Genomic DNA, 24540 nt, shown 5'->3' on the forward strand with positions numbered 1-24540 from the left:
CCTGGCCTAGGAAGCATTTTTCAATATTTTAGTGTTTGAATAACGGGCTAACTTGAGAAAAAAATAATTTGAATCACACATCACACCAAAAATAAATTCTATGTCGATTTTTTTTTTTTTTTTGAGACGGAGTCTCGCTCTGTCGCCCAGGCTGGAGTGCAGTGGCCGGATCTCAGCTCACTGCAAGCTCCGCCTCCCGGGTTTACGCCATTCTCCTGCCTCAGCCTCCGGAGTAGCTGGGACTACAGGCACCCGCCACCTCGCCCGGCTGGTTTTCTTTTGTATTTTTAGTAGAGACGGGGTTTCACCGTGTTAGCCAGGATGGTCTCGATCTCCTGACCTCATGATCCGCCCGTCTCGGCCTCCCAAAGTGCTGGGATTACAGGATTGAGCCACCGCGCCCGGCCTTCTATGTCGATTTTAACACTTTTAAAAAGTATTGTTATTATTAGTTTAGAGACAGGGTCTCACTCTGTCGCCCAGGCTGGAGTGCAGTGGTGTGATCATGGTTTACCGCAGCCTTAGACTCCTGGCCTCATGTGATCCTCCGGCCTCAGCCTCTCAAAGCACTGGAACTACAGACACGCACCACCACGCCCAGCCTAGGTGGGTTTTTAAGATCCATTCAAGGGCAGGTGCAGTGGCTCACACCTGTAATCCCAGCACTTTGGAAGCCGAGACAGGAGGATCACTTGAGCCCAGGAGTTCAAGACCAGCCTGGGCAACATAGTGAGACCTCATCCCTACAAAAAATTTTAAAATGAGCCAGGCATGGTGGTGCACACCTGTAGTCTCTGCTATTCAGGAGGCTGAGGCAAGAGCATAATTTGAGCCCAGGAGACAGAGATTGCAGTGAGCTATGATGGCACCACTGCACTGCAGCCTGGGTGACAGAGTGAGACTCAGTCTCAAAAAAAAAAAAAAAAAAAAGGTGAGGGGCCTGTAATCCTAGCACTTTGGGAGGTCGAGGCGGGTGGATCACCTGAGGTCAGGAGTGACCAGCCTGGCCAACATGGTGAAACTCTGTCTCTACTAAAAAACACAAAAATTAGCCGGGCATGGTGGTGAGTGTGCCTGTAATCCCAGCTACCTGGGAGGCTGAGGCAGGAGAATCGCTGGAACCCCAGAGGCGGAAGCTACAGTGAGCTGAGATCGCACCCCTGCACTCCAGCCTGGGCGACACACCGAGACTCCGTCTCAAATAAATAAATAAATAAATAAATAAATAAATAAGGCAAAGAGGGAGTTCTCCCTGGGTACAGGAGACCTGGGGTTGGGTTCCAGCCCTGCCACTGACCTGCCCTGGGACTGCAGGAAGTTTCTCTGCCTGCCGGGCCCCAGGTTTCTTCTTATCCGTATAATGAGATTAGTCGTAACACCTGCCCTGCCCACCGCTGGGGATTCAAGGAGAGGCTAAGTCTATGAGCAAGAACGTGTTTTCAAAAAGAGAAAACAAGCTCTTCCCACGTTCTGATGTCTGCTTTCAACTGCCTTTCAAAAGGGAGTGAGAGAGGGAAAACTTGTATTATATAGGCCAGGCATGGTGGCTCACACCTGGAATCCTAGCATTTTAGGAGGCCGAGGTGGGAGGATCACTTGAGCCTAGGAGTTTGAGACCAGCTTGGGCAACACAGTAAGATTCTGTTTCTACAAAAAGTTACAAAATTAGCTGGGCAGCCGGGCGCAGTGGCTCACGCGTGTAATTTCAGCACTTTGGGAGGCTGAGGCAGGTGGCTCACACCTGGAATCCCAGCATTTTAGGAGGCCGAGGTGGGAGGATCACTTGAGCCTAGGAGTTTGAGACCAGCCTGGGCAACAGAGTGAGACCTGTAATCACTTGGTTAATTTTTGTATTTTTAGTAGAGACAGGGTTTTGCCATCCTAGCCAGGTTGGTCTTGAACCCCTAACCTCATGTGAGCCGCCTGCCTCAGCCTTCCGAGTAGCTGGGATTACAGGTGTAATCACTTGAACACGGGAGGTGGAGGTTGCAGTGAGCTGAGATGGCACCACTGCACTCCAGCCTGGGCAACAGAGTGAGACCTGTCTCAAAAAAAATAATAATATAATAAACAAAAGAGACCCCAGAGAGTTTCCTTGACCCTTCCACCATGTGAGGACACAGCTAGAAGGCACTCTCTATGAACCAAAAACAGACACCAACTCTTCCTAGGTTTTTGTTTTTTGTTTTTTTAAATGGAGTCTCACTTTCTCACCCAGGCTGGAGAGCAGTGGTGTGATCTTGCCTCACTACAGCCTCTCCCTCCTGGGTCCAAGCGATTCTTGTGCCTCAACCTCCCAAGTCTGGAATTACAGGCACATGCCCCCATGCCCTACTAACTCGTGTATTGTTAGTAGAGACAGAGTTTCACCATGTTGGCCAGGCTGGTCTCGAAAGTTGACCTCAAGTGATCCTCCCGCCTTGAACTCCCAAAGTGCTGGGATTACAGGAGTGAGTCACCATGCCCGGTCTCATTTTAAATTTTTTTTGTAGAGACAGAGTCTGGCTATGTTTCCCAGGCTGGTCTTGAACTCCTGGCCTCATGTGATCCTCCCGCCTCAGCCTCCCAAAGTGCTGGGAATACAGGTATGAGCCACCATGCCTGGCCTCTTCTCATATCTTGATCTTAGACTTCTCTGCCTCTACAATTGTGAGAAGGAAATGTCTGTTGTTTTTAAGCCACTCAGTCTCTGGTGTTTTGTTATCGCTGCCTGAATGAATAAAGACAGCCTCCCATCTGCCCGAGCACAGGCTGGGCCCCAAGAGGGTGGCAGGTGCATGGCTCACTGGTCATTAAACAGCAGGAGGGACACTGGTCCATACAAAGTGCCATGGCAGTGCTGAGAAAGAAGGGAGTCACTCTGTTTGGTGGTCAGCCTGGAGAGACTGTCTGGGAAGACGTTACAAGAGGAGGTGATATCTGAACTGGGTTTTGAAGTAGCAGTAGGAGTTTTCTCTCTGGGGAGGAGGTGGTTCCAGGCAGGGGAACAGCACAGGCAAAGGCTCAGAGGTGTGAAGGAGCAGGGAGTGAGGGAGCCCGATTGGGAGGATCTTGAATTTCCTTACCTGGTGGCCAATGATTCTCAATGTCTTCCCACTTCAATGCACTTCACGTTTCTTTCCTGTCCTGCTCAAGACAGATGTCCCTTCCAGAAGGTTTTCTTTTTCTTCCTTTCTTTTTTTGAGACAGAGTTTCATTCCTGTTGCCCAGGCTGGAGTGTAATGGTGCGATCTTGGCTCACCGCAACCTCCGCCTTCCAGGTTCAAGTGATTCTCCTGCCTCAGCCTCCCGAGTAGCTGGAATTACAGGCATGCCACCACACCTGGCTAATTTTGTATTTTTAGTAGAGATGGGGTTTCTCCATGTTGGTCAGGCTGGTCTCGAACTCCTGATCTCAGGTGATCCGCCCGCCTCGGCCTCCCAAAGTGCTGGGATTACAGGTGTGAGCCACCGCGCCCTGCCAGAAGTTTTTCTTGTGAGTTGAGGTGAACCTCTGAATCCCCTTGGGGAACTGAGGTATGTCCCCTTCGGGTAATGCCCCCTCTTCACCCAAAAATGGGGGCCACAGGTGATAATCTGTTGGGTTTCCCAGAAAGAAGACATCTGGCGTAATAAGAGTGTGAAGGTCGGGCTGACGGGGGCTGGTACCCTGATCCAGGGGAGAGGTGGTCACAGGTCTCTGTCTACCTGCCCTGAGCCCATCTCATCTTTATTATTATTATTATTATTATTTTATTTTATTTGAGAGGCAGTTTCATTCTTGTTGCCCAGGCTGGAATGCAGTGGTGCAATCTCGGCTCACCGCAACCTCTGCCTCCCGAGTTCAAGTGGTTCTCCTGCCTCAGCCTCCTGAGTAGCTGGAATTACAGGAACAAGCCACCATGTCCGGCTAATTTTGTATTTTTAGTAGAGAAAGGGTTTTGCCATGTTGGCCAGGCTGGTCTCGAACTCATGCCCTCAGGTGATCCACCCACTTCGGCCTCTCAAAATGCTGGGATTACAGGCGTGAGCCATCACGCCTGGCCTTCCATCTGGTAATTTTCTGTCTTTTTTTTTTTTTTTTTTTTTTTTTTTTGAGACGGAGTCTCGCTCTGTCGCCCGGGCTGGAGTGCAGTGGCCGGTTCTCAGCTCACTGCAACCTCCGCCTCCCGGGTTTATGCCATTCTCCTGCCTCAGCCTCCGAGTAGCTGGGACTACAGGCGCCCGCCACCTCGCCCGGCTAGTTTTTTTTTTTGTATTTTTTAGTAGAGACGGGGTTTCACCGTGTTAGCCAGGATAGTCTCAATCTCCTGACCTCGTGATCCGCCCGTCTCGGCCTCCCAAAGTGCTGGGATTACAGGCTTGAGCCACCGCGCCCGGCCAATTTTCTGTCTTGAAGAGGAACTACCCTGCCCTGGTAGAGGCTGGGGATGAAGGAGGGAGAGAGGGCAGGTCCCCTGGATAAAGAGATGAGAGAGTGTGAGGTCTGGGAGCCCCCCTCCCAGGGCCAGGCTGCAGGAGGACAGCAGGGCCATACCAGGAGTGCCACAGAGCTTGCATTTGGGCGTGATCTAATCCCCAGTCCTGCCCTGACCTCCTGGGTGCTCTTGGCCAAGCCCTCTTCCCTGTCTGTGCTAGAAAGTGAGGGTCACTCCCTTCCACGCAGGGGGGTGAATTGAGGGTGGGGATCTGAGCTCTCTGAGCAGCAAAACTGGACACAGGCCAAGCTGGGAAGCTTGTCCTCATCCCCCATCCTTCCCCAGGGCGGGGCCGTGAGAACCTGAGAACCTGGAGCCTGGGAGGTCAAGGCTGCAGCGAGCTATGACAGCACCATGGCATTCTAGCCTGGGCAACAGTGAGACCCTGCCTCAATAATAATAATAATAATAATAATAAATAAATAAAAGAGACTCCAGGGAACCTCCTTGATCAGGCACTCTCTATGAACCAAAAACAGACACCAACTCTTCCCAGGTTTTTTTGTTTTGTTTTGTTTTGTTTTGCTTTGTTTTTTTGAGACAGGGTCTCACTCTGTCACCCAGGCTGGAGTGCAGTGGTGCCATCTAGGCTCACTGCAGCCTCAACCTCCCAGGCTCAAGTGATCCTCCCACCTCAGGTCCTAAAGGAAGAGTCGCTACACTGGGGACTGTTTGGACAAGGAGATCCACGGGGCAGACTTGGTGGGATGGTCCCTGGGGCAGCCTGGATCCTGGGGCTGCCTCCTCCTTCCTCAGCCCCTCCCTGGTCAGGCACTCCTGGGGTGGGGTGGGGTGGGGGAGTCCAGGCTTGTCTTGCAACTGATTGTTCTCTTCGGACCCTCCCTGGTGATGCCAGATTCACTGGGCCGGCAGATTCTGCCCCCAAACCTGTCCAACCAGTTGTTTGAGAGGAGGGGGTACCTGGGAGGGGCAACAGGAGACGCCAGAAACAGCTTCCCCTAGCCCAGCACAGACTACAGACGAGGGAGCCTCTGGAGCTGCAGACACTGCAGACAGACGGACAGATGGACAACAGCTGGAGGCTTGGCCCGGCCATGGGGCTCTCTGCGGGACAGTCCCAGCTGCTAATGTCGCTGTTGCTGCTACTGACCCATGTCCAGCCTGGGACAGGCGTGGGTGAGTAAGGGGGGGTTGGTCGGGAGGGACCCACTGCATCTCAGGCTGCAGGACAGACCCAAGACCTCACTTTGTTTCCAGATTCTCACACATGGCTCCTGCCTCCCTCGTCTCCCTGAGGAGAGGTTTCTAGATGTCCAGGACAATGCGTGTCTCCGGGAAGCTCTGGCAAGCCCAGCCTGGGCAACATAACAAGACCCCATTTTTAAAAAAGATTTTTGTTTTTAATTAGCTGGGTGTGGTGGAGTGCACCTGTAATCCCAGCTACTTGGGAGATGGAGGTGGGAGGATGGCTTGAGCCCATGCAGTGAAATATGAATGCGCCACTGCACTCCAGCCTGGGCCAAAGAGCAAGACCCTGTCTCAAAAAAAGAAAAGAAAAGAAAAACTGGAACTGGACAGGCTGAGAGATACATTCCTACAATCTCTGCCTTCCCCCCCAGTCTGCCTGCTCCACTTCTCTTTCTCTTTCTCTTCTCTCCTCTCCTCCCCTCTCCTCCCCTCCCCTTCCCTCTCCTCCCCTCCCCTCCCCTCCCCTCCCCTCCCCTCCCCTTCCCTTCCTTTCCTTCCCTTCCCTTCCCTTTTCTGTTCCTTTCCTTTCCTTTCCTTTCCTTTCTTTCTGATGGAGTCTTGCACTGTCACCCAGGCTGGAGTGCAGTGGCACAATCTCGGCTCACCACAACCTCCGCCTCCCGGGTTCAAGTGATTCTCCTGCCTCAGTCTCCTGAATAGCTGAGATTACAGCCATGAGCCACTATGCCTGGCTACTTTTCGTATTTTTAGTAGAGACGGGATTTCACCATATTGGCCAGGCTGGTCTCGAACTCCTGACCTCATGATCCGCCTGCCTCGGTTTCCCAATGTGCTGGGATTACAGGCATGACCCACCGCGCCTGGTCTCCACTTCTCTTTCTAAACATTAAGTGCCTCCTGCACGCAGAGTGCCCTGGGCTGCAGAGATAGGACTGAGAACTCTAAGAAAGGAATCACCACAGTTGCCCCCAAAGAAGACTCTAGCCTGAACCTTTGGACTTGAGTTGAATTCAATGTAAATGAATCAAATTGAACTGAACTGAACCGAACAGGGGCAGCTGCTGGAGACTCGCCTAGAAGCCCAGTCCATCATTCTGCTTCTCCCGGACCTGTATTTGGGGTTGGGGAGAGGAGGGATGCTGTGGTCCTGCTCCTGCCTGGGAGGCTCAGTTGGGGAGGTCTGAGCTCTCCAACCAGCAAGGCTGGACACAGGCCAAGTTGCCGATCCGGAGTCCCCTCTGGCGTACGGACCTGGGAAGCTTGTCCTTGTTCCCCACCCTTCCCCAGGGAGGGGCGGTGGGAGTCTGAGAGGGGGACTTGGTCCTGAAGGCGAAGATGCCTTGGGGCCATGGTGGGAGGTGGCAAAGAACCGGGCGGGGAGGAGAGGACATTCTAGACTTGGAACCAAGTTCTGGCTTCACAGCCCCCAGACCCTCTGGGCAGTCTGTGTCCCAGCCTGGAATCTCAGCCAAGGGGACTTTCCTGTGCCGTCCCACCCCCTGCCCCCACCCTCCTGCCCCCTGCCAAGCTACTCATCCTCTCAAGCAGCACAACCTGGACCATGTGGGTGGAGCTGGAGGGACTTAAGTTGGAGGTCACTGCACATGTCAGGAGCGGAGTTCAGCCGAGGGTCAGGCTGCCCCCAAATTCCAGTTTCATCCCAACATGGCCCGGCCCGGGAGAACTGTGCCTACCGCCGGGGTGGAGGCTCCCATGCCGCCATTGTCCTACACCTCCCACGGTGCCCACCCCTAGTAGGCTCCTAAGAGAGGGGCCAGGGGCTGGACTCAGGCCTCCCACCCATGCCATGGGGCATAGAGTCGCTGGAGAAGCTCCCTGATTCATACCGGACCCGACCTCCCAGGAAGTGCCCCTAATTTGGGGCTCCCATGTTAAGTCTGGATCTGGGTGGGGGGGAGATCAGAGCTGTTGGGGGCTTGGTTGCCCCATTTGGCCTCTCCTCTCTGCCCTCTCCTTCCAGCTGCCCCAGAGCATATCAACTATGTGCCCCAGCTCTCAAACGACACCCTGGCGGGGAGGCTCACCCAGTCCACCTTCACGCTGGAGCAGCCTCTGGGCCAGTTCCACAGCCACAACATCTCTGACTTGGATACCATCTGGCTGGTGGTGGCCCTCAGCAATGGTGGGTGCTGCTGGGCCTGGGCCTCGGTTTTCCCTCTGTGAAGTGGGCCTGCGGGCCTGAGGGCAGTAGTGGGTGTGTTAGGGGGAGATGCAGGGAGCAGGTGCTGCAGGGCATGGGGCCGGGGAGGGCTGTCAGGCCTGGTGGGGTGAGGGTGGAATCCTGCTATGTGACTGTCTGACCACAGTGCCACCCTTAGCCACCCAGAGCTTCACGGCCCCACGGACAAACCAGGACATCCCGGCTCCTGCCAACTTCTCCCAGAGGGGCTACTATCTCACACTGAGGGCCAACCGGGGGCTGTACCCGAGTGACCAGGCCAGAGGCCAGCTCCGTGTCCTCCGCGTCGGCAATGATACCCACTGCCAACCAACAAAAATTGGCTGCAACCATCCCCTCCCGGGACCCGGCCCCTACAGGTGAGCGGTTCTGCCAGGCCCTGGCTCCTGCCTGCACCCAAGCCAGAGCCTGGGGCAGCTCCTAGGATGCTCACCAGGGCCCCAGCAGGATGCCTGGGTCCTCTGCTCCTGCTTGGCCAAAGGGAAGAGGAAGCAGCAGACAGGGAGTTGGGGAGGCCTTCATGAATTACGTGAATTATCCTTTTTTTTTTTTTCTTCTTCTTCTTCTTTTTTTTTTTTTTTTTTTGAGATAGAGTCTTGCTCTGTGACCCAGGCTGGAGTACAGTGGTATGATCTCGGCTCACTGCAACCTCCGCTTCCTGGGTTCAAGCGATTGTCCAGCCTCAGCCTAACGAGTAGCTGGAATTACAGGCAACTGACACCACACCCAACTAATTTTTGTATTTTTAGTAGAGACCGGGTTTCGCCATGTTGGCCAGGCTGGTCTCAACTCCTGGCTTCAAGTGATCTGCCCACCTTGGCCTCCCAAAGTGCTGGGATTCCAGACGTGAGCCACTGCGCCCGGCCTATCCTGCTTTTCTTGAGCAGAAGGCTCCCCACCTCAAGCCCCAGTCCCCACGGGCCGTGTGGACCACTCAGGTGGCATCTCTCCATCCAGACAGTCTCCCCTCACTAAATGCTTGATTCACACATGTTCCGTTCTGAGAGATCTAATATCCACCCCCTACCTTTCCCAAATGAGGACACAGAAGCCCAGAGAGGAGGGACACTCCCAACGTCACACTGCTGGAAATGTCACCCCTAGATTCGAACCCATTCTATTGGGCTCTTTAGTCCCCAGCTCCCTCCCCAGGCTGCTCTTCCCAGGGCCTGGGACTCCAGGGGACAGACTTGCAGGCACCAGGGCCTGATGGTTTCAGGACTCTGGGGGACCCCCATGGCCAATGCTGGGTCTCCCATTCAGGATGAAGTTCCTGGTGATGAATGACGAAGGACCCGTGGCTGAGACAAAGTGGTCCAGCGACACTCACCTGCAGCAAGGTAGGGGCCAGAGGCTCCGGTCGAACAGTAGGGGCAGAGGGCCGGGCAGAGGAACTGGAGCCTGGGGCTCCTGAAGACTGAGGATGGGCTGGAGGAACAGGTCAGCCCACCGTTCAGTCAGAGGCAGTTGACCGTCCTGCAATTTGCAAGCGCCCCTCCCCCAGCCACCCTCTTCCCCCAGGCCTGGGTGGTGGTAGGGGAGGCGGGGCGGTGATTGGTCTGGATTCTGCCCAAGGGCCCCTTCCTGTCAGGTAAAATTTATTTTCCTGCCCGCCTGTGCGGCCCCCCATCACCTCCCTCAGCCCAGGCACTTCGGGCTGTCCCCGGCCCCCAGAGCCCGGGCACCGTGGTCATCATCGCCATCCTGTCTATCCTCCTGGCAGTCCTCCTTACAGCCCTCCTGGCTGTGCTCATATACACCTGGTGAGTGGACCGGGCTGAGACCGCCCATGCCTCTTGGGAGGGGCGGGACCCTTGGGCATTAACCCCTCCCTCTCTAGTTCCTCCCCGCCCGCCCCTGCCCACCTTCCAAGCGGGCACTGTGCACGCCCTGGTGGCAGCATCTGGGATTGCAAGTGGGTGCAACCTGCAGACACCAGAGTCGGGGACACGCTCCAGGTGGAGGTGAATTGCTTTCAGGCCAAGCTCTGAGCATTGCCTCAAGATGCCATACAGGCCAGGTGTGGCGGCTCACGCCTGTAATCCCAGCACTTTGGGAGGCTGAGGCGGGCGGATCACCTGAGGTCAGAAGTTCAAGACCAGCCTGGCCAACATAGTGAAACCCCCATCTCTACTAAAAATTAGCCAGGTGTGATGGCACGTGTTTGTAATCCCAGCTACGCAGGAGGCTGAGAAAGGAGAATGGCTTCAATTGGGGAGGTGGAGGTTGCAGTGAGCTGAGAGATTGCATCACTGCACTCCAACTTGGGCGACAGAGTGAGACACCATCTAAAAAAAAAAAAAAAAAAAAAAGGGTGTCAGGGTGTCATACAGAGCTCAGGTGCCTGAGCCTGGGGCACAGAGGGTGTCCACGACGCTCCCTAGAGAATAGGGGAGACCTAGCCCTGGTGGGATTTGGGGAAGAGGGGGAGAGGCGGTGACTCTAAGAAGGGGGGCAGGAGGGGTGCAGGCAGCCAGGCCAGGCCAGGGGCCCCAGGGGCCCAGCTGAGGAACTGGGCTGTATCCTGCAGCCTATGGGAGCCAGTAGTGGGTTTTGATCAAGGGAGACAGACAGATAATGTTTGAGTGGGACCCTGGGGTGTGGAGGGTGGAGGGGGAGAGTGGTGGGGGGCAGGAGCGATGAGCTAGATTTGTGAGGTTTGGAGGAATCACCTCAGTCCCTTTGGTTCATTCCGCCTGGCCAGTGGAGTCTCAGTTTCCCCTTTGTGATGGGTCGGAGCATGCTAGCCAATGGGTGTGGGATCTCGGCCAGAGCCTTTCTTCAGCATCCATTATCTCTGCCTCTCTCCTCCCCTCCCAAGCTTCAACAGCTGCAGGAGCACGTCGCTATCAGGCCCAGAGGAGACAGGGAGTGTGAGAAGATACACCACGCACCACACGTTCAGCACTCCTGCCGAGGGGGCTTCCTGAGGGGTTTCAGTGGGGTCCATGTGTCCCTCCACCTCCTCCCTGGCCCAGGCTGGAGAGCCCGGGCTGGGACATGCCCTGAAGCTTCTGGACCCTGACAGAGATCGTTTCTTTTCTTTACTTTTTTTTTTTTTTGAGACAAGTCTCACTCTGTCGCCAGGCTGGCACGATCTTGGCTCACTGCAACCTCTGCCTCCTGGGTTCAAGAGATTCTCCTGCCTCAGCCTCCCGAGTAGCTGGGACTACAGGCATGCGCCACCACGCCCAGCTAATTTTTGTATTTTTAGTAGAGATGGGGTTTCTCCATGTTGGCCAGAATGGCCTCCATCTCTTGACCTTGTGATCCGCCCGCCTCAGCCTCCCAAAGTGCTGGGATTACAGGCGTGAGCCACCATGCCTGGCAAGAGAGATTGTTTCTAGATGAGGGTGGGGGTGAGTGTCCTTAACCCAAAGCTTGTGCCAGTCTCTATCAGAAATAAATGCCCCCAACATCCCCCTGCCTGCCTGTGACGTCGTACACCTGGGCAATCTTTCTGCACCACTGCCCCTGGCTCCTCCTCCTGGGGAGGTCCCTAAGGGCATGTAGGACCGGGGCGAGGCTCAGGATCCTAGGGCAGTTGTCACCTGGGGCAGGACGGGCCTCTCTGCCAGCCTCACTGTCCCTATCTGTAAAATGAGGATGGTAACCCTGAACCCACAAGGCCACAGTAAGATTAAACCAAGCTGAACGTGCCTTGGGAACTGTGAAGACTGTGGACCTAAGGCTGGTCGCGATGGCTCAGGCCTGTAATCCCAGCACTTTGGGAGGCTGAGACAAGAGGATCACTTGAGCCCAGGAGTTCGAGACCAGCCTGGGCAACATGGTGAAAGCCCATCTCTACAAAAAAGAAAAAAAATTAGCTGGGCTTGGTGACTGACTGTGGACCTGAGATAGGTGCTCCTCTTGTCCTGCCCAGACAGCCTCCTGGTACCCAAAGGCCACTGGGCAGCATGGCTGGCACTTGCTGTCTTTCTACCCAAGCGTCCTCCCTGTGGCCCCTCTCCCCAGCCTGCTCCCTGCTGGCTGGAGGACTTCAAGCCCTCTGCCTCCACTTCCTCCAATCCTTTCCTGGAGTACACAAAAGGCAAAAGGCGCAGCTGGTGCTTCTTCTTCTTCTTCTTTTTTTTTTTTTTTGAGACAGAGTTTCGCCTTGTAGCCCAGGCTGGAGTGCGGTGGCGCCATGATAGCTCACTGCAGTCCCTAATTCCTGGGCTGGAGTGATCCTCCCACCTCAGCCTCCTGAGAGTAGCTGGGACTACAGACGCATGACACTACGCCCAACTAATTTTTAATTTTTTTGTAGACATTAATTTTTTTGTAGAATCTCACTCTGTTGCCCAGGCTGGAAAGAACAGTGGTGTGATCATAGCTCACTGCAGCCTCAAACTTCTGGGTGCAAGCGATCCTCCCGCCTCAGCCTCCTGAGTAGTTTGGACTACAGGTACATGGCACCACACCTGGCTAATTTTTAAAATTTTTGTAGAGACAGGGTCTCACTATGTTGCCCAGGTTGGTCTCGAACTCCTGGTCTCAAGTGATCCTCCTGCTGGGATTATAGGCGTGAGTCACTGTGCCTATTTATCATGCAACATTTATCATCAGGATTCCCGCTCAGTGCTCGGACCCCAGGGTCCAGAGATGCCCGAGGCAAGGTTCTACCCTCAAGGGGCCCACTGCTGTAGGGGGAGGACAGCGATACCACCACATGCGAGAGAAGGAGAGGACACAGTTGTCAGGGAGATGGACTGTTTGAGCTTCAGAGGCAGCATCTTGGGGAGGGGTGGCTTTGAAGGAGCAGGACACTTGGGCCAGGTGGACCCTGGAAGGGTGCCAGGCAGGAGGAGCAACGTGTCGCTGATGGGCAGGTTGGGGAGGGTGAGGGATGGAGAGGAGGCCGGAAGACACCCTGTGCCATGTGGAGGGGCCCCGCCCTCTGGGGCAAGAGGTCAGGGAGAAGGGCGCTGGCTGGGTTCCCAGGACGCCTGCCCCTAGGAGGTGCAAATGGCCCTAATGGGATTATTAGTTGGAGCAGACGCATCCGGCTCCTGCTGTGGAGGAAACGCTCAAATGATCTTGAACCTACCAGGCTGGGAGAGGCAGGCAGGGGATGGGGCAGACAGGCTGTCAGCCTCTGTGAGATAAGCCCTGGCCTCTCCAGAACCTTTTCAGTGAGCCCCAACCCTGGGGCTGGGTGACCCAAGACTGATCACTCACCCTCTCTGGGCCTCAGTTTCCCCTTACATAAAAAGCAACGGTTAGGCCAGGTGTATGTGGCTCACACCTCTAATCCTAGTGCTTTGGGAGGCCGAGGCAGGAGGATTTCTTGAGGCCAAGAGTTCAAGTCCAGCCTGGGCAACATAGCAACACCCCATCTCTACAAAATATAAATACAAAAATTAAGGCTGGGCATGGTGGTTAAGGCCAGGCGTGGTGGCTCACACCTGTAATTGCAGCATTTTGGGAGGCAGAGGCAGGAGGATCACCTGAGGTCAAGAGTTCAAGACCAGCCTGGCCAACATGGTGAAACCCCAGTGTCTACAAAAAATACAAAAATTAGCCAGGCGTGGTGGTACATGCCTGTAATCCCAGCTACTAGAGAGGCTGAGGCAGGAGAATCACTTGAACCGGGATGAAGGAGGTTTCAGCGAGCCGAGATCGTGCCACTGCACTCCAGCTTGGGTGACAGAGAGCAAGACTCTGTCTCAAAACAAAACAAAACAAAAATTAGCCAGGCGTGGTGGTATGAACCTGTAGACCCAGCTACTCTGGAGGCTGAGGTGGGAGGATTGCTTGAGCCCAGGAGTTGGAGGCTGCAGTGAGCTATGATGGCGCCCCTGGACACCAGCCTCAGTGACAGAGCAAAACCCTGTCTCTAACATGAAACATTTTTAAAAGGGAAGGTTGAACCGGGTGAACTCTAAGACCCTGCATATCACGAACACTTGCCACACCCTGTATGGGTCTGGTCCTGGCAGGAAACAGATGGTGCGCTGTCTCACAGGGCAATTGAGAGCGTTTACAAAGGTGTGGGCAGCATTAGGGGAATGGACAAGAGAGGGTGACCTGGGACTTGGCTCTAATGGGGCCCTGAGCACTCCTGGGTCTGATTGCTGATGGGAGGGAGGGAGGCATGTTTCCAGGACCAGCAGGCAGTAGCCATGGGTGAGGGGCCCTGCAGGAGCAGGGGCTGTAGGTAAAAGGATGAAGCCACTGGAGAGAACAGGGCTCTGTCTTCCCGCCCCCTGATCTCATGCCAGTCCCTCCACTAGCCACACCTCACCAGAAGCAAGAGAGTGTGGGGTCTGAGTGATACAATCCCTGGAGGCCAGCCTGCTGGGTCACAGCAGGACAGAGAAGGCAAATAGACATACAGAGGCACAGGCCGCCTTCGTGCTGATCCAGTGGAATTAGATCCTTCCTGTTGTTTTTTTTTTTTTCTTTATTTCTTTTTTTTTCTTTTTTCCTTTTTTAGAGATTGGGTCTTGCTGTGTTGCCCAGGCTGGGGTATGGTGGTGCCTTCATAGCTCACTGTAGCCTTGAACTCCTGGGCTCAGGCTATCCTCCCACCTTGGCCTCCCAAAGTGCTGGGATTACAGGTACTACAACACCTAGCTAACTTTCTTTATTTTTTATTTGTAGAGACAGGGTCTTGCTCTGTCACCCAGGCTTGAGTACAGTGGCACAATCATAGCTCACTGCGACCTTGAACCCCTGGGCTCAAGCAATCCTCCCACCTCAGCCTCCCAAGTGGCTGGGATTACAGGTGCATGCCACCACCCGGCTAATTATTTTTATTTTTCATAGAGATGGGGTCTCATCATGTTGCCCAGGCTGGTTTGGAACTCCTGAGCTCAAGAGATGCTCCCACCTTGGCCTCCCAAAGTGCTGAAATTACAAGTATAAGCCACCATGCCTGGCCTCCTTTCCTGGCCTTCTGGTCTCCAGACTGGAGAAAGGGCCACAAAGTCCTGCCCAGACAGAGGGCTGCCGAGGCTGGAGTGGGGCTGGTGGTGTGCAGAGGGGACTCTGCAGGGGCTGACCTCTGAGTCCCAGGGGACAGGGCAAATTTTTTTTTTTTTTTTTGGAAATGGAGTCTCGCTCTGTCACCCAGGCTGGAGTGCAATGGCACAATCTCGGCTCACTGCAACCTCCGCCTCCTGGGTTCAAGTGATTCTCCTCTTTCAGCCTCCCAAGTAGCTGGGATTACAGGAGTGCACCACCTCGCCCAGCTCATTTTTGTATTTTTAGTAGAGACGGGGGTGGGGGTTTCACCGTGTGGCCCAAGCTGGTCTCAAACTCCTGACCTCAAGTGATCCTCCCACCTCAGCCTCCCAAAGTACTGGGATTATAGGCATGAGCCACCACACCCAGCAGGGACAGGGCAATTTTGCCAGCTGGAGAAGGGGTGGCCCCCAAATGTCCCCTTCACCACCCTCCTGCCTCTTCCTTGAGAACACCTCCTCCCGGAAGCCCTCCTGAGGCTTCATGTAGCCCTCTACCTACATGCCTCAGCATTGGGAGGTGGGAGTGTGGGGGTCCCCCTTGCTCCTCAGCCCCATGTGGAGTAATGTCCTGTGCAGCTGAGCTCACAACTCCTCCTCCACCTGTCCCTCCACCCCGTGTCACTGGCAATTGCTCACTTTCTGGGCCTGCACCCACTCAGCTCTCCTATCCCTGAGCACCAGCCTCAGCCAGCTCTGATGTGGACTAATCACCCTTATCCCTCCCATCAGCTGCCTTGGTTTTTTTTTTTTTTTTTTTTTTTTGAGACAGAGTCTGGCTCTGTCACCCAGGCTGGAGTGCAATGGCGCAATCTTGACTCACTGCAACCTCCACCTCCTAGATTCAAGCGATTCTCGTGCCTCACCCTCCCAAATAGCTGGGATTACAGGCGCCTGCCACCATGCCTGACTGATTTTTGTATTTTTAGTAGAGACGGAGTTTCACCATGTTGGCCAGGCTGGTCTCGAACTCCTGGTCTCACCATGTTGGCCAGGCCGGTCTCGAACTCCTGACCTCAGGTGATCCGCCCACCTCAGTCTCCCAAAGTGCTGGGATTACAGGTGTGAGCCAGCTCGCCTGGCCACCCTCAGCTGCCTCGCATATGTCCTTGGCCCCCTGGCCATCTCTGACTGGACATCCAGGAGGCCCCTCATGCCAATATGATTCCCTGACAGCCGAGCCCAAAGCTAGTCCCAGCCCTGCACTTTGTCTTGGTTCCCTGGTGCTCCCATGCCCAGGCTGAAGCCTGGATAGCCCCAGGCAACCTTTCTCCCTGACCACAGTCCCCTGCTCCGGCCACATGCCACCCTGCTTTCTACAGCAGACACCGCCTGACCACAAAGACTTAAGCCACTTCCTTGGCCAGTTCTGAGCCCAGAGCCCAATCTCAGGGGCTGGGAGACAGCCCAGTACATGGCTAGTGGGATTCTCCCGATGAAAATCCCAGCCATTCCAGGCTGGCTTCTCCAGGTTCTCTGGGGCCTGGGAGTCCAGGGCTGGCTGGAGGGAAAGCCCCTGGCCCCTTAAAGCCACTGACCATGTTCCCAGAGAGGGATCCTGAGAATCTCCTAGGAGGGAAAATGTCAGAGCCCCAGTCCTGGCACCCACCTGACCGGCCTGGGCCTCAGCCTCCTCATCCATGAAAAGAATGGACAAGTGGGAGCTGAGTGCGGTGGCTCATGCCTGTAACCCCAGCACTTTGGGAGGCCAAGGCAGGTGGATCATGAGGTCAGGAGTTCAAGACCAGCCTGGGCAACATGGTGAAACCCTGTCTCTACTAAAAATATAAAAATTAGCCGGGTGTGCTGTTGCACACCTGTAGTTCCAGCTACTTAGGAAGCTGAGGCAGGAGAATCGCTGGAACCCTGGAGGCAGAAGCTGCAGTGAGCTGAGATTGTGCCACAGCACTCCAGCCTGGGCAATAGAGCCTGACTCTCTCTCAAAAAAAAAAAAAAAAAAAAGATGGACAAGAGGCATCAGAAGCTCCTGTCCAGGTCTGGCCCTCCCTCGGGTCACTCAGTTCTCCCCCATTCATTCACTCACTCACTCATTCATTCCCACACTCTGCAGCCACTGACTTCAGCTAGCCATGCTGGATGCTAGGACGTAAAGTCCCGGCCCTCAAGGCCAGTCCATCTCAGTGGCATCTAGACATGCACAGAGATGACCAGGGAGCCCTTGAGGGACAGAGAGGCATACCCTGCCAATCCCATCTGGGGGCTGCGTGGAGGAGGGGCACAGGTGTGGCCTTGAAGGATGGGTAAGGGGCTGGGAGGGCGTTAGGGGCATTCCAAGGGGCAGGCACAGAGCTGGAGGCTCTGCCGGGCACACCCACAGGGTGGTAATGGCTGGAGGGTGACACTGACCCTCCCATGGACCACAGTGTGTGGCCTTGGCAGCCCAGCTCTTAAGGGGACAAAAATTAAGGGGAAAACAGACTTGGGGACAATGACCTTGAGCCATGAAATGATGTCCAATGCCCCCTGTGCCACCTGACATCAGCCTGATTAATGAACAAACAGAAGGGGAAGCAGGGGACCTGTGTGTCCCTCTCTGTGTTTTTCTGTCTTTCTCCATGTCCCCTCTCTTATGTCTCTCACGCTGTCTCTTGTCCTTGTTTTTAACTCTGACACGCCATGGGAACTTGGCTCACTTCCTAGAGGGAAGCTGTCTGGATTGGCCCAGAGATGGGCACCACCGTATCCCAATAAACACAAGATAAAATCAGAAAGCTGGCGTCAGTTCCAGAGCTGGGCTCAGTGGGGAAAAGGAAAAAAAGAAACAGAAATAAGAGCGGGGAAAGAACAGGGGCTGGATGCGGTGGCTCACATCTGTAATCCCAGCGCTTTGTGAGGCCTAGGCGGGAAGCTCACTTGAGCCCAGAAGTTCAAGACCAGCCTGGGCAACATAGGGAGACCCCATCTCTAAAAAAGTTTTAAAAATTAACTGGGCATGGTAGTGTGCATCTGTGGTCCCAGCTACTCAGGAGGCTGAGGTGGGAGGATTGCTTGAGCCCAGGAGGTTGAGGCTGCAGTGAGCTTTGATTGCATCACTGCACTCCAGCCTGGGCAACAGAGCAAGACCCTGAGACCTTGTCAGAAAGAAAGAAAGAAAGAAAGAAAGAAAGAAAGAAAGAAAGAAAGAAAGAAAGAGAAGAAAGAAAGAAGAAAGAAAAGAAAAGAAAGAAGAAAGAAGAGAAGGGAGGGAGGGAGGAGAGGGAGATGGAGGGTATGGAGGGATGAGCAGGTTATTTATCGGTCGATTAGTTTGTTTATGTCTCCCTACTAGAGTAGACATGGGGGCCGGAGGGAAGAAATGCCGTCCTCAGACTTCTAAGGAATCAAGGAAGGAAGGAAGGAAGGAAGGAAGGAAGGAAGGAAAAGAAAGAAAAGGCCGGGCACGCTGGCTCAAGCCTGTAATCCCAGCACTCTGGGAATCCAAGGCGGGTGGATCACGAGGTCAGGAGATCGAGACCATCCTGGTTAACATGGTGAAATCCCGTCTCTACTAAAAAAAAAAAAAAAAAATTAGCCGGGCGTGGTGGCACACGCCTGTAGTCCCAGCTACTCAGGAGGCTGAGGCAGGAGAATGGCGTGAACCCGGGAGGCGGAGCTTGCAGTGAACCGAGATCGCGCCACTGCATTCCAGCCTGGGTGACCCAAAAAAAAAAAAAAAAAAAAAGGGCCGGCGCGGTGGCTCAAGCCTGTAATCCCAGCACTTTGGGAGGCCGAGACGGGCGGATCACGAGGTCAGGAGATCGAGACCATCCTGGCTAACACGGTGAAACCCCGTCTCTACTAAAAAATACAAAAAACTAGCCGGGCAAGGTGGCGGACACCTGTAGTCCCAGCTACTCGGGAGGCTGAGGCAGGAGAATGGCGTAATCCCGGGAGGCGGAGCTTGCAGTGAGCTGAGATCCGGCCACTGCACTTCAGCCTGGGTGACAGAGCGAGACTCCGTCTTAAAAAAAAAAAAAAAAAAAAAAAAAGAGGCAAGGGCTATGGTTTGAGAGAGAGGTCTCTCTAGGGTCCCAGCCACCCTGCCGTGGGGGCCCTTCCCAAGTAGGACACCCCAGGCAGAGGGGGTGACTTCCCCTTGCTCCCAGGACCCGCAGGTGAGCTCCTGGCTGAAATGCAGACTGTCCCCAGATGCCCCTGGGGACTCGTAGGGATTTGGGCAACTCTGTTGCAGAGGCCGGAGCCCCTGCTTGCCGGACGGGTTTGAGTTGTGCGGTCAGGCCCAAGGCCCCGGGTCTCCAGGATGGCACATGAGGGCTCACACCAGCTGCTCCCTGGCACCCTTCTCCCACTTCCCACCCTTCTCCTGGAGCCCCAGTCCTCTGGTCCTCCAAGCTCAGCTTCAAACGCCTTCTTCAAATGCTTTCACCACTTCTGTCTCTTCCACCTCGAGTGGTTTGTCAACCTCCGAATCATCTCAAATATCTTGGGATTACAGGCACCCACCACCTATAATCCCAGCACTTTGGGAAGCTGAGGTGGGTGGATCACTTGAGGTCAGGAGTTCAAGACCAGCCTAGCCAACATGGCAAAACCCCCGTCTCTACTAAAAATACAAAAATTAACTGGCCGTGGTGGTGGGTGCCTGTAATCCCAGATATTTGAGATATTCTGCTGGGTGAACCCGCAGAGCCCCGTTAGTGACCGAGCTGGTGCAGAGACCCTGCTCAGGACAACATCCCTGCCTAGGACTCCCACATCTCTGGCCCCAGCAGCAGCGCTGGGGGGGTTCCCTTATCTTCCTCCACTCCTACCCAGGCTTCCTCAGCAGGAGATGAGGCAGGACATTTCCACTCCCTTTCTGGAAGGTTCAAAAGGTTAATGAGAGCTAAGCACGTATGAACTTCTGGGAAGAGAGGAACCTGGGTCTGGGCTGACGGCCAAGGGTGGGGTGGGCGATGGCCCCTCTGGTCACGGAGCCTGTCCACCCGCTGCCCAGGGCCCTGCCTCGACCCCTCTGACCAGCCACCGAGCCCCAGAGGGGTCTCCATGAATGTCAGAGACATTGACTGGAGGCCTTGTCTCCAGTGGGAGACCCCCTTCTCTTCCCACCGTGGGCCGGTTCCAGCCTGGGCGGTCCAGAAAGTGACCTCTCAGGGCCTGGGAAGGGTGTGACCAATAGGCCTTGGTTGTACTCAAGTCATCTGCCTTGGGTCTAAGGTTGGGGTAAATGGAAGGGCTCACCTGGACCCTGGAGGGACACCAGGCTCATGCTAAGATCCCAAGAAGTGAAAAGCTTTCCCCAGGCCCAAGCAGAGAAACTGGACCTTGAAGCTACATCTCCGGACCTAGTCCTCAAAGCGGGAGACATTTGCCTCTAAGCTGTTCTCTCCCACCCCACCTTTCTGTGAGCCCCTGGTTCCCTGTTGTCCACATCAAGCTGTGTGCTGGGTACCGGATGCAGAAATAGCTTGACCACAGTCCCTGTTCTGGGGGTGAGGGGGTGGCCAGGCTACAGAGGGATGAACCCCAAGCAGTCCCAAAGTGCCATGACAGAAGCTCTCGGGGCCTGGGTGTGATGGTTCATGCCTATAATCCCAGCACTTTGGGAGGCCAAAGGTGGGTGGATCACTTGAGGTCAGGAGTTCGAGACCAGCCTGGCCAATAAGGTAAAAGTCCATCTCTACTAAAAAAATAAATAAATAAATAAGTAAATAAATACAAAAATTAGTCAGGCATAGTGGCATGCACCTGTAATCCCAGCTACTTGGGAGGCTGAGGCAGGAGAATCGCTTGAACCCAGGAGGCAGAGGTTGCAGTGAGCTGAGATTGTTCCACTATACTCCAGCCTGGGTGACAGAGCGAGACTCTGTCTCAAAAAAAAAAAAAAAAAAGAAAAGAAAAGAAAAGGAAAAAAAAGAGAGAGAGAAGCTCTCAGCCTACAGGAAAGGGCTCCCTCCTTGTTGGCCAACCCAGTGGGGCCTTCAGCAGTGACAGGTGTGCCCTGGGCCCACCAGGATAGGAGCGGGGGTCAGGAGGGCTGCCCTGCTTTGCAAAACAGAGGCTGACAGATCTGAAGTTTCTGTTACTGGGGGAATAGAGGCAGGTGAAGGAGACATGTGGTAGGTCCCCTGGGAAGGTGAAGGGAACACGTGTGAAATACTCGGAAAGGCACAGTAAGAACCGGCCTGTTTAGAATCCAGTGTTCTACACCTGCCCTAGGCCCCAGTAATTCTGCTTCTAGGCATTTCCCCAACAGAAATGAGCACTGAGCCTCCCAAAAGACATGCACTTTGGGAGGCCAAAGGGAGCAGATCACTTGAGGTCAGGAGTTCGAGACCAGCCTGGCCAACATGGCAAAACCCTGTCTCTACTAAAAATACAAAAATTAGCCGGGCGTGGTGGTGGGCGCCTGTAATCTCAGCTACTCGGGAGGCTGAGACAGGAGAATCACTTGAACCCAGGAGGTGGAGGCTGCATTGAGCCGAGATTGTGCCATTGCACTCCAGCCTGGGCCACAGAGTGAGACTCCATCTAAAAAAAAAAAAAAAAAATAGAAAAAAAGACACGTGCAAGAACATTCAGATCAGGATTCTTCATAACAGACCCAAACAGGAAACAACAGACATTCATCCACAGGCCAGTGAAGAGGCAAGCTGTGGAGCCTCCGCCTACACCATAGAATGCTATTCAGCAACATGGGTGACTCCCCTGCACATAACATTGGCAAAGAAGCCAGGCACCAGCGAATGTACACTGTAGGATTCTATTTATATAAAGAGCAAAAGCAGACGGGAGGGCCGGGCGGGCACAGTGGCTCACGCCTGTAATCTCAGCACTTTGGGAGGCCAGTTCGGGGGGTGCGGGTGGTGAATTGCTTGAGCCCAGGAGTTTCAGACCAGCTTGGGCAACACAGCAAGACCCCATCTTAAGAAAAATAATAAAAAAAAAATAGCCAGGTGTGGTGGTGCAGGCCTATCATCCCAGCTACTCCGGAGGCTGAGGCGGGAGGATCACTTGAGCCCAGAAGTTGGAGGCTGCAGTGAGCTGTGATTGCAGAGTGAGACCCTATCTCAAAAAAGCAGGTGGGAGTAATCTATGGCAATAAATTGGGATAGAAGGTATTCCCAGAGGTGGTGGTGACGGGTATGGGACACAAGGAAGCCGCCTGGGGCTGGGAATGTTCTTGTTCTTGATCTGGGAGATGGTGATGCAGTTGTAGGCCCGTGTAAGACTTCCTTGAGCTGTCCACATAAAATTTGTGCACTTTAGCTGAATGTAGTGGCTTACACCTGGAATCCTAGCACTTTGGGAGGCTGAGGTGGGAAGATGGCTAGAGGCCAGGAGTTCGAGACCAGCCTGGGCAACATAGCGAGACCCCTGACTCTAAAAAAAAAAATTTTTTTTTAATTATCTGAGCGTGCTGGCATGAACCTGTAGTCCCAACTACTTAGGAGGCTGAGGTGGAAAGATTGCTTAGACCCAGGAGATTGAGGCTGCAGTAAGCTATGATCGTACCACTTCACTCCAGCCTGGGCAACAGAGCGAGACCCTATCTCAAAAAATAAATAAATAAATACAGTTCTCTGTATGCAAAATGTCCATGTCTATCCAGCAAACATCCATGGAATAGTCCGGAGAACTGTGGGTTAGCAAGACACTGGGTAGCGTCAGGCACTGCAGGGATGGGGAAACAGCCACATAGAAGATCCCAGGCAGAGCCAAGGCAGAGATGCAGGGGGATGGTGGGGGGCCTACTGGAGGGCAGCTAAGTGGTTGCGGGACACCAGTGATCCAAGGGCTGGGGGCATCTAGAGGCGAGGGTTCCCGTTACCCACAGTGCCCAGGATCTGTGGGAGTAGTGGATGGGGGAGTAGTGGATGGGCAAGAGCCAGGCTGAAAACCAAGAGCCGTCACCTCCACCCTCCCGTGCCCCCACTGTGGCTCCATCCTGGCTCCTGGTTCTCATCAGCTGAGCCAGGGCCCTTTCCCCGGCTGAGGGTGGCCATGGCGCCAGAAGCCATGACAGGTTTACGTTCCAGCCGCAGCTGCGCTGGCCCCATCCCAAGTCCCCTCACTCGCACACACATTTTTCTCCTTGTGGAGTCAGAAGAGGCCTGGCTAGGTCCTGCATAGGGATCTCGAGGCGAGAGTCCTTTTGGAATCACGCTGTCTCCCCCAGCCCTGGGCCATCTCTGCTTGGGGAGTGCCCTCAGAGCTGCACCTGGCCCCTTTCCCCCACTTCCCAGCCCTTTCTCCTGTTCTTTCTCCCAGCCCCATCCCTTCTCCTTCAAGCCCAGCTCTCCACTGAGACTGTCTCCAGTCTCCAGTCTCAGTGGGAACAGTGTGTCCTTGGTTGCTCCCAGAGTCTATGGCAGAGATATGGACCCAAGACGCTGGACTCCCAGCTTTGGGCTGGCAGGTAACACCCACTCCTGGTGCTTCAAAGTGTTTCTCACTTTGAGAGGGGCAGTAGTTTTCACCCACAGGGGCGGGAGCTGAGCGGATTAAGGGACTGCAGCTCCAGGAGGCCTCAGAGAAAAGGGTGCGGGGGGACGCAGTGACTCACACCTCTAATCCCAGCACTTCGGGAGGCCGAGGCAGGAGGATCGCTTGAGTCCAGGAGTTGGAGACCAACCTGGGCAACACAGTGAGACGTCATCTTTGCAAAAAATTTAGAAGTTTTTTTTCTTTTTCTTTTCTTTTATTTATTTTTTAAATTATTAATTTTTGAGACAGAGTCTTACTCTGTCACTCAGGCACTCCGTCATCTCAGCTCACTGCAACCTCCACCTCCCAGGGTCAAGTGATTCTCATGCCTTAGCCTCCGGAGTAGCTGGGATTACAGGCATGAGCCATCAGGCCCAGCCCTCCAAAAAGAAAACCAATAACAACAACAACAACAACAATTTTGGCCAGGCGCGGTGGCTCACGCCTGTAATCCCAGCACTTTGGGAGGCCGAGGCAGGAGGATCACTTGAGGTCAGTAGTTGGAGACCAGCCTGGCCAACATGGTGAAACCCCATCTCTGCTAAAAAGACAAAAAAATTAGCTGGGCATGGTGGCAGGTGTCTGTGATCCACTTGGGAGGCTGAGGCAGGAGAATTGCTTGAACCTGGGAGGCAGAGGATACAGTGAGCCAAGACCACGCCACTGCACTCCAGCCTGGGCAACAGAGCGAGACTCTATGTCAAAAAAAAAAAAAAAAAAAAAAAAAGAATTAAAAAGAAAGACAAAAGGGAAAGGAGATCATCAGAGTCTGAGACCACACAGAAACTCTCTCTTTACTACAGGGCTGAAGTCCTCCTGGCAGCCATGCCCTGCTCACTTTTGGGATCTCCATGGCCTCAGGGCACATCCTAAGGTGACACCTGTCACCAGCCCTATGCCTGCCTCTGTCCACCTTCGCCTCTGCTGAAGACCATTCGCAGCCACCCCTGAGATGCCCAAAGGGGACCTGCAACCGCTTCCCACACCCCCCCACGAGGGGTCCCTGGGAAAACTGGGGGCAACATTCCCCCACTCCCACCCCTACTTCAGTCTGGGTGTTCAGAGTAGCCCTTTCTGTTTCTGAATTTTCTTTTTTTCCTTTTGGAGACAGAGTCGCGCTCTGTCACCAAGGCTGGAGTGCAGTGGTGCAACCTCAGCTCACTGCAACCTCCGCATCCCAGGTTCAAGCGATTCTCACATCTCAGCCTCCCAAGTAGCTGGGATAATAGGTTCATGCCACCAATCCCGACCTCTGAATTGCCTCTCTTTTATTTATTTATTTATTTTTTTGAGATAG

At 54.3% G+C, this 24540-nt stretch overlaps 1 protein-coding gene across 1 annotated transcript; it reads left to right on the forward strand.

Moving 5' to 3' along the window:
- Positions 1-5039: 5039 nt before the first annotated feature.
- UPK3BL2 (uroplakin 3B like 2) lies at positions 5040-11245 on the forward strand. Its single transcript, XM_010387423.2, has 6 exons — positions 5040-5594; positions 7609-7770; positions 7967-8186; positions 9091-9167; positions 9470-9590; positions 10649-11245. The coding sequence occupies exons 1-6, from the start codon at positions 5483-5485 to the stop codon at positions 10755-10757; spliced, it is 801 nt and encodes a 266-aa protein (XP_010385725.1). The 5' UTR covers positions 5040-5482; the 3' UTR covers positions 10758-11245.
- Positions 11246-24540: the final 13295 nt, after the last annotated feature.

Source organism: Rhinopithecus roxellana, chromosome 6 (genome assembly GCF_007565055.1).
Source record: "Rhinopithecus roxellana isolate Shanxi Qingling chromosome 6, ASM756505v1, whole genome shotgun sequence".
NCBI classification, from domain to species: Eukaryota; Metazoa; Chordata; class Mammalia; order Primates; family Cercopithecidae; genus Rhinopithecus; species Rhinopithecus roxellana.